At 49.3% G+C, this 15,040-nt stretch overlaps 1 protein-coding gene across 1 annotated transcript in view; it reads left to right on the forward strand.

The window, feature by feature from the left end:
- Rhce (Rh blood group CcEe antigens) overlaps positions 1-15,040 on the forward strand; it is a 36,246-nt gene that overhangs the window by 3,249 nt on the left and 17,957 nt on the right. Inside the window, exons 2-3 of the mRNA XM_028759862.1 lie at positions 7,207-7,393; positions 10,852-11,002. Of these exons, the coding sequence (XP_028615695.1) occupies positions 7,207-7,393; positions 10,852-11,002 (338 nt within the window). The remainder of the gene's footprint in view (positions 1-7,206; positions 7,394-10,851; positions 11,003-15,040) is intronic.

Below are 15,040 nucleotides of genomic sequence, written 5' to 3' on the forward strand. Positions count from 1 at the left end.
TCAAGCTGGGTGATGGTGGGGTACTCTATGCCTTAATGCCAGCACTCCGGAGGCAAAGGCAGGTAGATCTCTGAGTTCAAGGTCAGCTTGGTCTACAGAGTGAGTTCTAGGACAGCTGGGACAGCTGGGGTGGTGGCGGGAGGGGCAACCATGTCATTTACCCATGACCATGATTCAGTGGCTCGGTAAGTGGGTATTATTCAGTTGGTAGCTTCACTTCCGGTCACTCATCTATTCAAAACCTAGGAGTTTAGCAGAGGCGAGATGGCTCCACCCGGCCTCATTCCCCCATGGCCAGCACTGGTGCCGGCTGGGTGCGTCAGGCCGTCTTAGACTTCACCTGGCAGCCGCAGCGAGTGAGAACAGAGTGGAGGGAAGGAAGCATTTATACAATGTCTACTGATGTCCCACTGTCTAAGGCTAATTACAAGGTCGAACACCCGTGGGAGCAACCTACACCTAGAGTCATGCTCCGCTGGGGGCCGTCTGGAACAGTTTACCAGAGACAGCCCCATCCTATGACTGACAAACTGGGAAACTATCTCTTCGGACCTTTACTTAGTAAGCCACCATTGGTCCCTGCTCTCCTCAGGGGCAGGGTTACAGGAAACAAGAGGGGTTCTCCAGTGATGAGTCAGCACCCCATACCTGGTACCTTCATCTCAGGGAAAGAGCTCTATTCTATTCCCAGACTGCTCCTGTGATGGAGGGATGGGACAGAGACTCTGGGGCAGGAGACAGTGCTGAGTGCCATGGCCCCCAAGGCTAAAGAGTTTCTCCCCTATGCCTTGTTTCCTTGGACTATCAGGAGGGGCTAGAGTGGGTGGGCAGGCCCCAAGGGGCAAAGGGAAAAAGTCTGTGTGGACAAACTCAAGGGGCCAAGCTGCAGTTATCCAAATACATTGGCACAAAGAGGGACCTGTCAGTCAAAGTAATATATCTAACATATAACAGCCGTGTATGTTCCTGTCACAGCACCAGACCTTTCAGGAGCCAGTGAGCAGGTGTCACCACCCACTTTACAGATTAGGAGACTGAGAGAACCTCGCCTTAACCCTGATGAGCAAATTCAGGCCTCACTGCACATGGAGCAAGAGACAAGAAGGGCAAATGGAGTTTGAATCTCTTTGTCACCATTCAGCAGCTGTGTCACCTGTGCTAGTCCCAGCAGCCCTCTGTGCCTCCCTTCCTCCATCTGTAAAATCGGAAAGATAACTGGTGATTATCAGATTGTGAGGTGGAGATGTGGGTCCCGTCATGCGGTCGCTGGAGACTGCCCCCATTGCTTCGCAGCTGTGCTCAGAGGTTCTTTCTTACCTCCCAGAAGGCCTGAAATTTCACTCCCAGAATGCAGTGAAATTCCTCCCCCACCCAGTCCTCCCAGCTCCTTATCAAACTCCGAACACCTTGCAGTCCACCAGTTTATCAGCCCTGGCTAGTAGGATGGTGTGAGGGGCTGAGGCTACCACCCATGTAGGTGCCCAAGCCTCTGAGCAGGACTCAGCCCTGGGATGAGGGGTGGGAAGGGGCGGGAGTGAGCCCCGAGAAGAGTGAGTCCGAGCCTGGAGAGGAAATGGGAAAAGCTGGGCTTGGGGGTGGGGGTGGGGAGCAGGGCGGGCGCCCCAGGCCAGATGTTATCGCTAAAGAGCTGGACTGACTGCACAGGCTCCAGAAACAGTGACAGCGTCTGGGATCTGTTTTCCTCCGTCTCTTCTTCCAGCCTAAGGCTCCCGCTCCTACCTTGGGTTCCTGTGTGGCCTATAGGGAATGGGGGGCGGGGCGGGACGGGGCGGGGCAAAGCCGGGAGACCCCATTCCTGGAACAGGTGGCAGCTGAGCCAGGAAATGCCTCGCCCCACCCCTACCCTCTAATTTCTAACCCTCAGGCTCAACTCTACCCTTCCCTAACCCCTTCAGAATGTTCCAGGGCTGTAAGGGCACAGAGACTATCAAGCCCAATCCTATGATTTCCAGAGAGAGAAACTGAGGCTCAGAGAGGACAGAAGAAAGGACAGAAAGCCTGAGATTCTTTTGCCTAACGGAGGTGCACACCAGAGCTAGAGCCTGCCTTCCTGACAGAAAGGCACTCACTGTACCAGACCAGAGCCTTGATCGATACAGGTGTGCTGTGTGGCCCCACGAAAGTCACAAACTCACACGCTGCTAGTCCCCCTCCCAATCTGCAGTGGCACTGACTTATGCAAAGTGGAAGACGGGTCGTGTTTCAGAGTACTGTGCAAACAAAGGCTGTACATATTTCCGGGGGAATGGTTTTCCATTGACCACAGTTCTCAGTCCCAAATGTACATCGTACCTTCTTCACACAACCACTTCAGGCTTGGCTCCTGAGGAATTTGGACCATCCTAAGAGGATGTGCAAAAGTTCCTCACCTCACCCCATAGCATTGCGGAGAAGATGGATAGGGGACACCCTTCCTCCCACAGCAGGGGAAGAAGGTAGAATTAATCAAAGCCACTGTCATGATCCTCTGCCTGAAGCCACTTCCATTACTGAAATAGAAGAAACCAGGCCCTAACCAGAGCTACAAAAATGTCTACTCTTCCATGAGCAGGACATGGCAAATGAAAACCATGGCAGTTCTTTGTCACACATGGCACTGCCAAATAGTGATGCCAGCCACACACATTCCAACACATCCCCTTCATTTTCTTACCCACCTTCAGAGTTAACATTGTAATTCCTGCCTAACAGAGGAAGAGAAGAGGCTAGGGACCGTACTTACTCAATGTGCCTCAAAGAAAGCTCTCAGTCAAGCCGTGCTTCAAACTCAAGAAGTCCCTCAGTCTCTTCACTACACTGTAGAGCCCTCTCCATCCCTAATCAACCCTTCATCTGGAATAGCTCAGCCCTCTAACATACTCTCTACCTTGTCCCACCTTCCCTGTTTTGATACACTCTCTGCACTACCATGGGGATGCTCTGTCCAGGTATCGATCTGAATACAGACATAGAAACAGGTAGCAATGGATTCAGGTATAGCTTTAAACCTGGATAAAGACTGGCACAGACATAGACACTGACTCATGTATAGATGGACATTTAGTTAGTGCACATGCATATGTGTACGATGTGTCTCCTGAATGCCAGTCCTCAAGGCACCAGATTGCAGGGCTGTCATTGATCCTTGGCTGCCACCTGCATCCCAGGGGTGTCATTGCCCACTGACAGCCTACACCGGTGAGACACTGTGTTCTCCAATGGAAGTGAGTTCCAATGTCCTCTGACACCAAAGGAACTTTCCAGTAATAAGAGTGTCCACCTTGTGTGCAGAGCTAACACTGAGACCTGAGGCTGGTGATTTCTTCCTGTGGTGACTGACTGGTAAATAGCTCTCTCCACAGGCCAGTTCCTGGTCGGCAGCACCCTCAAATCCCCTCAGAGACTCACTGCACACAGAAGGTGGGAAAATATGTCTCATAAATTCCGTTTGTTGGCATTCTGTTGGCTAGGATTTGGGAAAGAAACTGCCAAAATCTTAGTTAAGCAGGTTGTCCTGAGGCTGAGTCCTCTAGGGCTCTGCCTGTACACAGAAGGCTGGAGTGGCCAGCACACCATTTCCATGGTGGTATATGGTAGTAATAACTGATGGGTTGTTTCTAGGCTGGTGAAATGAACCAATTCAAGCCAGACTAGAATATATTAAAGGCAGGTTTACTGGGAAGCTGCTCTTGATTGAGATCACTGGCCTCAAGGGCGCAGAGGCTGGATTATCTAGATAGGGAAGAGCCTCTGGGGGAGGGGCAGCCCAGGCCCCAGCCTGGAAAGTGCAGGGTTGGGGGCAGGGTATGAGAGAACCTGGAGACCAGGTCTGCTTTGATATGTAAAACTAACGCCTCACACCAGGTTTCCTGCCTTGATTCAAAAGCAGGAGAGTCAGTCTGTGAATAAAAAGGAGGAAGCAAGCATCCCGAGGAGGTTTTGTTGTTGTTTTGGAGGTGAGGTATTTGGGCTTTGGAGACAGTGTTTCTCTGTGTAGCACTAGCTGTCCTGGAATTCACTCCGTTGGCCTGCATGGTCTTGAATTCAAAGATCTGCCTGCTTCTGCCTCTGCCTCTTAAATCCTTGGGACAGCACTGGGAGAGTTTTTATTGTAGATCTGAGAAAGAGTACAGCCAGAGATGTCAACAAGGATCCAGACTGAACAAGGTGGAACACAAGAGAAGAGAGACGGAAAGAGTTAAGGCGGGGGGAGGGGAGCAAGCAGACCAAGCGAGCCAAAAGTGAGCCAAGCAAAAGAAATCTGAAGAGCGAGAGACCCGAGGATGGGAGAGAGACCCGAGGACGGGAGAACCAAAAGAACACGTGGCCAAAATGTCAGGGTTTGATAGGAAAAAGAGAGAAGCTGGAGGAAGGGAAGCCCACTAGGCTGGAGAAGTTTAGGACAAGAGATAAGAGGCAGGGATGAGAAGACCAGAGATGACACCGGTATTGCATGAGCCTGGCGGCCAGTGTGCTCGTTGGCATGCTAATAGGCACCTGGATTAGTACTTGTCCGTGGCTTCCCAGGGACCTGACAGCTTGGATCCCGGAGGGTTGTGGCTATGTTGCTGGACTGAGCATGCTTGGAGACTGGATCTGAGCATGAAGAGGACTGAGGAAGAGGTGGGAGTGTCCAGAGCAGGTGTTGGGGACTGTCCAGTGGAACTGTGGGGGACACCAGACTAGTGAGATTGACGCCTCGTCCCTCCTCCCCTCCCTGAAGACAGAAAGGCCTGATCCACTGCACTGGGATCCAGACAGCTGTGGCAGAGAACATTTTTGTTGTTGTTGTTTTTGGTTTTTGGTTTTTCTTTTTTTTTTTTTTTTTTTATTTTCGAGACAGGGTTTCTCTGTGTAGCCCTGGCTGTCCTGGAACTCACTCTGTAGACCAGGCTGGCCTTGAACTCAGAAATCCGCCTGCCTCTGCCTCCCAAGTGCTGGGATTAAAGGCGTGCGCACCACCACCTGGCGGCAGAGAACATTCTTGAGGAAGAACCTTTGGGGTGGCCATCAGGGAGGGCCTCTCTGTGATCATTGCGTCTGTCCTGGCTGCCATTTTCACACTGTGCATGATGAGGTCAAAGGTGAAGACCAACATACTCCGTCATCCAGAGACTTTGGAATTCTGAGGCAGCCCACTGTGGAGGGTTGTGTGAGATCTATATAATTCTAAGCCGAGGGACAAATGAGCAACATCTGATGGCTTTTTGTCCTCAAATGGTCTCCCTCCCTCTTCCTAATATGCCAAGGCCTCAGAGTGATTTGGAGTTGGTTTGGGTGATAATGTGTGGTGGGGTTTTTTTTTTTTTTTTTTGTGCACCACATGCATAGTTAGTGCCTGCAGAGACCAGAAGAGAGCATCAGAGCCACTGGAAATGATATCACAGGTGGTTGCGAGCCACCATCACATTAGGTCTGGGAACTAAAACAGTCCTCTGCAAGAGAAGGAAGTGTTCTTAACCACTAAGCCACCTCCCCTCCCCCTGACCCCCAGGTATATTTTAGAATGGCTTTAAATTTCTGATCCTGGGCTGGAAAAAATGGCTCAGAGGTCCAGAGGTCCTGAGTTCAATTTTCAGCAACCACATGGTGGCTCACAACCATCTGTAATGGGATCCGATCCTCTCTTCTGGTGTGTCTGAAGACAACAGTGTACTCATATAAATGAAATAAGTCTTGAAATAAAAAAGCTCATGCCCGCCGGGCGGTGGTGGCGCACGCCTTTAATCCCAGCACTTGGGAGGCAGAGGCAGGTGGATTTCTGAGTTCGAGGCCAGCCTGGTCTACAGAGTGAGTTCCAGGACAGCCAGGGCTCCACAGAGAAACCCTGTCTCGAAAAACCAAAAAAAAAAAAAAAAAAAAAAAAAAAAAAAAAAAGCTCATGCCCATTTATTATTTTAAAATATTTCACCTGTCCTGGTGGCACAGAAGGATCAATTTTTTTTTCAAGATTTATTTCTTTTATGTATGTGAGTACCACTGCCCTGTCACTGTCCTCAGACACACCAGAAGAGGGCATCAGATCCCATCACAAATGGGCCTGAGGTTGCTGGGAATTGAACTCAGGACCTCTGTAAGAGTAATCAGTGCTCTTTCTTACCACTGAGCTATCTGTCCAGCCCCTCAGGGTGACTTCTGAACTCTGTTTCTGCAGCTCCTCCTCTGGCCCCAGGCCAGAAAAGGCATTTTCTGCTGGTCCACCAAGTCCCTCACAAGAGCTAGAGCCAACTCACTTCCTTCCTTCCCGGTCCTTCCTTTTCCCCTCCCTCCCACCCTCCCTCCCTCTGGCCCTCCCTCTTTCCTTCCTTTTTTCCTTCCTTCCTAGACAGGATTTCTTTATTGCTCTGGCTTTCCTGGAACTCATTCTGTAGACCAGGCTGGCCTCGAACTCAGAGATCCACCTGCCTCTGCCTCCCGAGTGCTGGGATTAGAGGTGTGCGCCACCACCGTCCAGCTTCCTTTTTCTTCTTTTAGACTTTGATCGTTTGTGTGCATGCGTGCATACAAATGCACCTATGTGCATATGGACATGTAAGTGCCCACCCATGTGGAGGTCAGAGGACAACTTTCAGGAGCCCATGCACTCTTTCCACCATGAACAACAGGAGGTGACAGTCAGGTCCCCAGGCTCCTGAGACAGGTCCCTTTTCACACTGAGCCATCTCTGCAGCCCTTCCCGCTGCCTCTCGTGAGCTGCCACCACCCAGCTTTTTAATTTTTGTTTTGTGATTTCCTTCTAACCTGCTTCTTATCAAGATGGCTTGGCTCATGCCATGGGCACGGAGCCACCTCTGTCTTCTCTCTTCTGTCTCATCTGGACTGATCAACTGCAGGGGCCTCAGCATGTATGACCATGGTAGATTCCTGCCTACAATCCCAGAGCAATTTTACATTTGCTAAATGCCAGTGACACCGGGACCCTGAGTCTGCGCTTGTCCATGCCGTAGTGTTTATTTCTCATAACGGTTGCCCGTTTCCTGTGCTCTCATACCTGCCTGAACCATTTCACCAGCTTTCACTTGCATCACCTCAGCCCTGCGTGCTCAGTTGCCCATTATTCAGATGAGAAAGTTGAGGCTCAAAGAGGAGAAGCAATTTGGCCAAGTTCTCTTCAGTGATCTCAGATGTCCCTTCCAGTGGCCACTGAGGCCGACTCTCACCCTCTCTCCCTTTGTCCCCATCCACTCCACCCCTCCCCATTCACAGTCCTCCAGGATTTGACCCTTGTGGCAGCCTTGGGCTTCGGCTTCCTGTCCTCTTCCTTTCGGAGACACAGCTGGAGCAGTGTAGCCTTCAACCTCTTCATGTTGGCCCTCGGGGTGCAGGGGACAATCTTGCTGGACCATTTCCTGCACCAGGTCCACCACTGGAACAAGATCAACAATCTGTCCAGGTAACTGAAAGGAACTGGGTCACGTGGGCGTTTCGAATGCAGAGTGAGAAGGTTCTAGAAGATCATGACCTCTCAACCCCTCTCTCTCTATGGCACACAAAATACATAGGATATACTGTTTCTACAAGATTTTCATTGCTTATACAAAAATCTAATTTAATTGGCCCTACTGGGCATGGCTATGCCAACCCTGTGGTACCCAAGGGATCTGGATCTCTCCCTGGATCCTCCCTATTTTGTTATTAATGACTTGGATTGTCATTATGAACAGTGGACAGAGGTTAGTAGGAAAAGTAAGAAAAGAAATAAACAAACACAAAACAGAACAGGAAACAGAAGCATCACCCTGAGAGGCACCATTTTAAAGACAAAGAATAGCGGCCCAGGTGGTGCTTATCCAAGCCTTTAATCCTAGCACTCAGCAGCCCTAGGTAGGAGGAACTCTCTGAGTTTGAGGCCAACCTGGTGTACAGGGTGACAGAGTGAGTTCCAAGACAGCCAGGGCTACACAGAGAAACCCTGTCTTGGAGAGAGGGAGAGAGGGAGAGAAGGAGGGAGGGAGGGAGGGAGGAAGGGAGACAGGGAGGGAAGGAGGGAGGGAAAGAGAGAGATCTGTGTTCTCCTGGGTGGTACTTATATAGGGGAAGATCAGATTAATAAGTGACAGATGATTGGTGGATAGATACAGCTTAGTTCTCTGGAGGAACAGAACCAACAGGATGAAAACACACACACACACACATATATATATATATATATATATATATAAAAGGACTTTATTGAGCTGAGTGTGACAGCACTTGCCTTTAATCCCAGCACTCATGAGGCAGAGGAAGGCAGATCTCTGAGTTCAAGACCATCCAGGTCTACAAATCGAGTTCCAGGACAGCTAGGGACACACAGAGAAACCCTGTCTCAGAAAACAAAAAGAAAAAAAAATTATTGAATTAGATTACATTTAAATAATGATAATGGACTCTTATACCCGAGAGCAAGAACATGGTAGTTACTTGATCCTTGAGGCTGAGTACCTCAGCAGTTGGCACAGTCCCACAGTGGCTGTCAAACAAGGCTGACAACCTGGTACTTGCTCAGTCCTGGGGGATGACTGGTCCTTAGTCCATGGGGGAAGCCTGGAAATGCTGGTTCTCCTATCAGCAAATGAGTTAGCAGAAGGAGGGTGGGTCAACTCTGCAGCGAGGGAAGGCCTGGTGGGCAGGATGGTAGCAAGCTTCTTTCTGCCTTGTCCCCTTTTTTTTTTTTTTTAAAGATTTATTTATTTATTATATATGAATACACTGTAGCTGTCTTCAGACACACCAGAAGAGGGCATCAGATCTCATTACAGATGGTTGTGAGCCACCATGTGGTTGCTGGGATTTGAACTCAGGATCTCTGGAAGTGCAGTCAGTGCTCTTAACCACTGAGCCATCTCTCCAGCCCCCAGCCTTGTCCCCTTTTATCTGGGTTAATACCAGCAGGTGCTGCCATGCTCCCTCAGTGCTGGGTTTTCCCACATCAATTAGCAACTAAGAAAACACCCTACAGACATGCCCACTGGTCCATCTGATGGAGACAATTCCTCAACTGAGGGTCTCCTCTTACAAGATGATCCTCCTGCCTCAGCCTTCTGAGTGTGGAGATTACAGGCGTGCTGTCACTGATGATTTATGTGGTACTGGGGGGGTCAGACTCAGGGCCTTGTGTATACCAGGAAAGCACTGTGTCACCCAAGCCACACCTGGCTCCATAGGTGTATTTTTGATGATATACTCAGAAAGCTTCTAGAAGACTCCCTAGAAAGTCCTGGCAATGGATCAACTTCCTTGTTGTGTCTGATGAGTGTTCATGAATTCTGCTCTTACCGTAACTCCCCAGGTGTTGTCTCCATTCTACACAGGAAGTCACCCAGGCAGAGTCATCCAGGGTCCCACAGTCCCACAAGCCCATAGTCCCAACATTGCTGAGTCAGCCTTTTTTGTTTGTTTGTTTGTTTTTTGTTTTTGTATTGTTTTTGTTTTTTCTTTCTTTCTTTCTTTTTCTTTTCTTTTTTTTTTTTTTTTTTTGAGACAGAGTTTCATTTGCTATATAGCCCTGGCTATTCTGAAACTCACTCTGTAGACCAGGCTAGCCTTGAACTCACAGAGATCCACCTGCCTCTGCCTCCCGAGTGCTGGGATTAAAAACCTGAGCTACCACTGCCAGGCTGAATTGTCACCTCTTGCTGTAACCTGCTGCGAGGTCTAAAATCCCATGCTGTCCCGGTGATTTATGTACTAAGCTTGTCAGAACAGTAAGCACTCACTCACTAAGCATAGCCTGTCTGGTCACAGTGACCACCGAGTTACCACACATACTGAGTCACTCCTGGTCCACACAGGACTCCTTTCCCATGCCCTTCTCTTACCTCCCCCCACACCTTTGAGCCTCATGAACAACGGGGAACTCTGGGGAGGCTGCGTGCAGACCACTGGACTCCGACTTTAGATCTAGGCCAGCTGGGACCTGAGCCTCATGTTTGTTACCAGTAGGTAGTAGCCACCCTTCCAACTCCTTGGCCTCTTGTATGTACACCACGGAGAACTTAGTACCGACCTAGCAATCCCTGCTGATGGAGGGCTGACCTTTAAACTTGGGCATCTCGGTAGCCTCTCAACAGCATCGGGATGCCAACTTCATTAAAACCCCAGGCTTCAATGGAAAGCTCAGTGCCACCTCCCCCAGGAAACCATCCAAGATAAACCCAGTTGGTACAGCTGTCTCAGGAAACCCCGTGTCTCCCCAGCCAACCAAAATCACTTTGAAAACAAACAAACAAACAAACAAAAAACCCCAATGTTTTTCTCTACCCGAATCCCCATACTAAGCCGGCACATTTGTTAAGGGGAGGAAGGATTTGACAGTCTTCATAATGCCAGACTTGATTTACAAGTTCCCTCTTCAAGTACTTGCCAGTCTTTCTGTATTAAATACACATATACAATGTCTTCCTTCTAAACCCCGGCCCAGCTCCGGGAAATAAATATGGTCATTCTTATTTACTGGCGGATGTTCCGTGAGAGTAAATAGTTGAGTGGGGAGCCAGCAGGTACACAGCGCCCTCTACTGAGCATCTGAGTGGCTGCAGCAGAAAGGAAGTGTGAGGTTGCACGTGGAATTCAGGCAGCTGTGTCCCTGGGGAAGAAAAAGTCACTTTGAGTCACAGTGACGTTTGTAGAAGAGGCTCGGAGCCTCTGAGCATCCCTGAACTGTGAGTTTGTGCAAAGAAAACTCAGACCACCGGTGTCGCCCTGGTGGGGGCAGGAGAGCCCCACTCTGCGGCAGTAGCCCTCTCGTGGGCGGGACCTGATGAGAGATAACTCTTCCTCATCCTCTCTCTCTCTGGCCTCCCTTTCCCCTCCCCCTCTTTCTCCTAGCCCTTCTCCTCTTCCTACTGCCCGCCCCACCCCGCTTCTCAGCATCCAGATAGCTACCATGAGCACCTTGCCTGTGCTGATCTCGGCCGGCGCCATCCTGGGGAAGGTCAACTTGGTGCAGCTGGCCGTGATGGTGGTGATAGAGGCAACGGCCTTTGGTGCCATCAGACTTGCCGACGAGATGGTTTTCAAAGTGAGTTCCCGGGGCTAGGAGGGGGACCTTGGAGAAGGTGGGGAGGTAGGACACTACCCCAACTGGAGCTGCAAGCGGTTAGATTCCGCTGAAGGTTAAACACAGTAAGTGAGGGCCTGGAGCATCACAAGGGTTATTTATTTATTTATTTACTTATTTATTTATTTATTTAATCTGAGCGCTCTATCTGTATGTACACCTGCTCCCCAGAAGTGGGCATCAGATCCTGTTATAGATGGTTGTGAGCCACCATGTGGTCGCTGGGAATTGAATTCAGGACTTTGAAAGAGCAGCCAATGCTCTTAACCACTGAGCCATCTCTCCAGGCCCTTCATAAGGTTATTATGGGGATGCATAAGATGAATTTCCAGAATGTACTAATGTGCTAATCAGGGTTCTCTAGAGAAAGAACTGGTAGAATATATATATATGTGTGTGTGTGTGTGTGTGTGTGTGTATAATTTATCAGGGTGACTTACAGGCTATGGTCTGACTAGTCCAACAATCGCTATCTCCTAATGGAAAGTGCAAGAATCCAGTAGTTGTTCAGTCCACAAGGCTGGATGTCTCAGCTGGTCTTCAGTAGACACTGAAATCCTAAAGAAGTAGGTTCTAGCGCCTGCAAAGGTCTAAACTTTCGAGCAAGAGTGAGGGCAAACAGGCAAAGAACAGGCGCTTTTTTTCTTCCATGTCTAGAAGAAGTGGCCCAGATTTAAGGTGAATCTTCCCACCTCAAAAGATTGGGATTTAAGGTAGGTCTTTCCATTTCAAAAGATTCGGTCATGAAAATTGCCCATGGGAGTACCAGTCTCTTGGGTTTCAGCTCATTCTAGATATAGTCAGCAACCAAGAATAGCCACCACACACAGTCACCTTGGCAGGGTCCAGCGAGTTACAGGTTAAGTGTCTTATTTTATGTTGATGGGGTTGTTGTTGTTTTATTGAGATAGGATCTCACTCTGTATCCCTGGCCAGCCTGGAACGTGCTATGTAGACCAGGCTGGCCTCAGACTCATAGAGTTTGAGTTACCTGTCCCTGCCTCAAGGGTGCTGGGGTTAAAAGTGTGTACTGGCACACTCAACACTAGTGTCTTCTTTTAAAGCAATCTTGTGTGTCATCTCAAGGTCATCGTAACCTTCTTACTGGGAAGGATTGTTGTGAGTCTAGGTTTGAAGCCAGCCCATAATGGTGCCAGTCTGATGGCTTTCCCAGGCTCTCTGCCCAAACCTGGACCCTGCTGTGACCCCAAGGGATGAGATGATCAGCCTTCTCACCTCAGAGATGACAAAGCCAATGGCCAGAGAGTGAAAGGAACTACCCCAAATCACACAGCATCATAGCATCAGGGCCCTGTGGGCAATGGAGCCTCAGCCTCTGCTCAGAGTAAAAGCGCTGGAGTTGACGTCAGAGACTGATACACAGCCCAGCTCTGCCCCTAGCAGAGTCCCCAGGAGACCGATCAGGTCAGGATAACTTCCTAGTGCCTCAGCCTCTTCGTTTGCCTCTGGAGGGCAGTGCCACTGCCGCAGTGGTCAGGGGAGTGCATGTATTAATCCACTGACATGAAATGGCTCTGTGGCAAAGCGCGAGGTTGCTCAAGCATGAGGATCTGAGTTCAAATCTCCAGCACTCCTGCAAAATCTAGGTGCAATTCAAGATCTGCCCATAACCCGACCACTGTGGGTCGGGGAGATAGATATACAGCTGTGGTGTCCTGCTGCCATCCTGGCTCCAGGCTCAGTGAGAGACCTTGTCTCAAAGAAATAAGGCAGGGAGACTGAGCAGGACATGTGATGGCCCGTTCGCATTAACTGGAACACACACACTTACACACACTTACACACACACACACCTCACATCAAGAGAGAGAGTCTTAGTAATGGTTTCATTGCTGTGATAAACACCATGAGCAAAGCAATGTGGGGAGGCAGGGCCTTGTTTCAGTTTACAGACTGCAGTCCATCATGAAGGCAAATTAGGGCAGGAACTAAGACAGAAGCCATGGAGACTTGATACTTACCGGCTTGTTCAGCTTGCTTTCTTATATCACCCTGCCTAGGTATAGTGCCACCCACCATGGGCTGGCACCACCCACATCAATTCAAGGCAGTTGTGTCCCCTAGTCACACCTCAGGCCCCACCCCCAACCCCTGCCGTGGTTTCTTTATACTTTCTTGGTCTGTACACCATGGTCCTTGCCCATAATTAACAGACATAAAATATGGCTAAGGCACGTAGGGAGTGCCACAAAATTCCATTGACTACCTTTAAATTTTTATCAACTACCTAGAGCTTTGAGTTGTCCTACATTAGAAGCGACCGGTGTGATATGACTGTCATATGTTGTTCAAACTCAGAGTTTTTTTTTTTTTTTTTTGGTTTTTCGAGACAGGGTTTCTCTGTGTAGCCCTGGCTGTCCTGGAACTCACTCTGTAGACCAGGCTGACCTCAAACTCAGAAATCCGCCTGCCTCTGCCTCCCAAGTGCTGGGATTAAAGGCGTGCGCCACCACTGCCTGACCAAATTCACAGTTCTATACCCATGGAATTAGTATGCTTTTGTATAGGTAATTGCATATTATTAAAAAGATACCATAGCAGGAAAATTATATTTCAAAGAAAAAATTAATTCTGATGACTCTCCTTTAAGAGAGCTAACATTGGAAATGTACATTAAATGCCCATAGAATATTTATGCCTTATGCCTTTCTTTCTTTCTTCTTTCTTTCTTCTTCCTTCCTTCCTCCTTTCTTTCTTCCTTTCTTTCCTTCCTTTCTTTCCTTTCTTTCTTTCTTTCTTTCTTTCTCTCTTTCTTTCTTTCTTTCTTTCTTTCTTTCTTTCTTTAGGACAGGGTTCTGTGGAACCCTGGCTGTCCTAGAACTCACTTTGTAGCCAAGACTGGCCTCAAACTCAGAAACCCTCCTGTCTTTGCCTCCCAAGCCCTGGGATTAAGAGGGGTGCACCCCCACCCCTACCTGGCCATATCTATGCATTTTACTATCCAGTTGAGCCCAGTGAATCAGAAGTAATATCTACTGAGAAGAATCAATAAAAACCTTATGATATGAGGAACATGCTCACTAGAGAAAGCTTCTGTCGCTGTCATTAATCAAGAGAGTGCACAAACCAAGCTGGCGGGGGGTGGGGGGGGGAGTGGCGTTTTCTCAGTTGAGGTTTCCTGCTTTCAAGTGACTTTATCCTGGGTCAAGTTGACAGAAAACTAGCCAGGAGACACACACAGAGAAACAGAGAGAGACAGAGAGAGAGAGACAAAGACAGACAGACAGACAAGAGAATGAGACAGAGAGAATGAGAATGTTGATGGCCTTGTCTAGAGAGAGGGAGAGAGAGAGAGAGAGAGAGAGAGAGAGAGAGAGAGAGAGAGGTGGCACGGGGGGAGGGGAAGAAAGAGGAGGAGCAGAGAAATGGAGCAGATGTTGGGATGTAGAATGAGGAAAATTCCATTTACTTAAGATGGCCGATGGCTACATAACAGTTAGAATAATCTGGAAAAGCTGACAACACAGATAGATGGCCTGTAAGTGTCACAGCTCTGAGGCAGAGAGGGAAAGGCTTTGTCTAGTTCTTTCATAGGTAGGGTAAGGAGGACACAGGATGGTCCACCAGCTCGGTTGGATGTCCTCAGGGAGACACAGGGTCGAGGCAGCTGCAGGGGGAGGAGGGTGGAAAGGAGGGGGAGCAATCACCCACAAGTGTGGGAGCTGGCTGGAGAGGTGCCGTGAGACCACCGCTCACCTACTGTGGGCCTAGAGCGGCTTGCGGTCAGTACGGAGGCCACACACAGCTTCTCTGGGGCATGTGTGGAAGAAGGAGAGGGTTGGGGTGCTGCCAAGGGAGAACCCAGAGTCCAAGAGCAATGACAGATGGGGCTATCGGCAGGGCCAAGAGTCCAACAGGGAGCCATGGACTGAGAGCTGTAGAAGGAAGGAGAGCCCTTCAGAGTCTGTGTCCTGTTAGCCTGTGTTCAGACCTCAGCTCAGCCTGCACCAGCTTAGTCCCTGATGGTTTCTAGGCAGA

Source organism: Grammomys surdaster, unplaced genomic scaffold, assembly GCF_004785775.1.
Source record: "Grammomys surdaster isolate TR1022 unplaced genomic scaffold, NIH_TR_1.0 126313, whole genome shotgun sequence".
In the NCBI taxonomy this organism is placed as follows: domain Eukaryota; kingdom Metazoa; phylum Chordata; class Mammalia; order Rodentia; family Muridae; genus Grammomys; species Grammomys surdaster.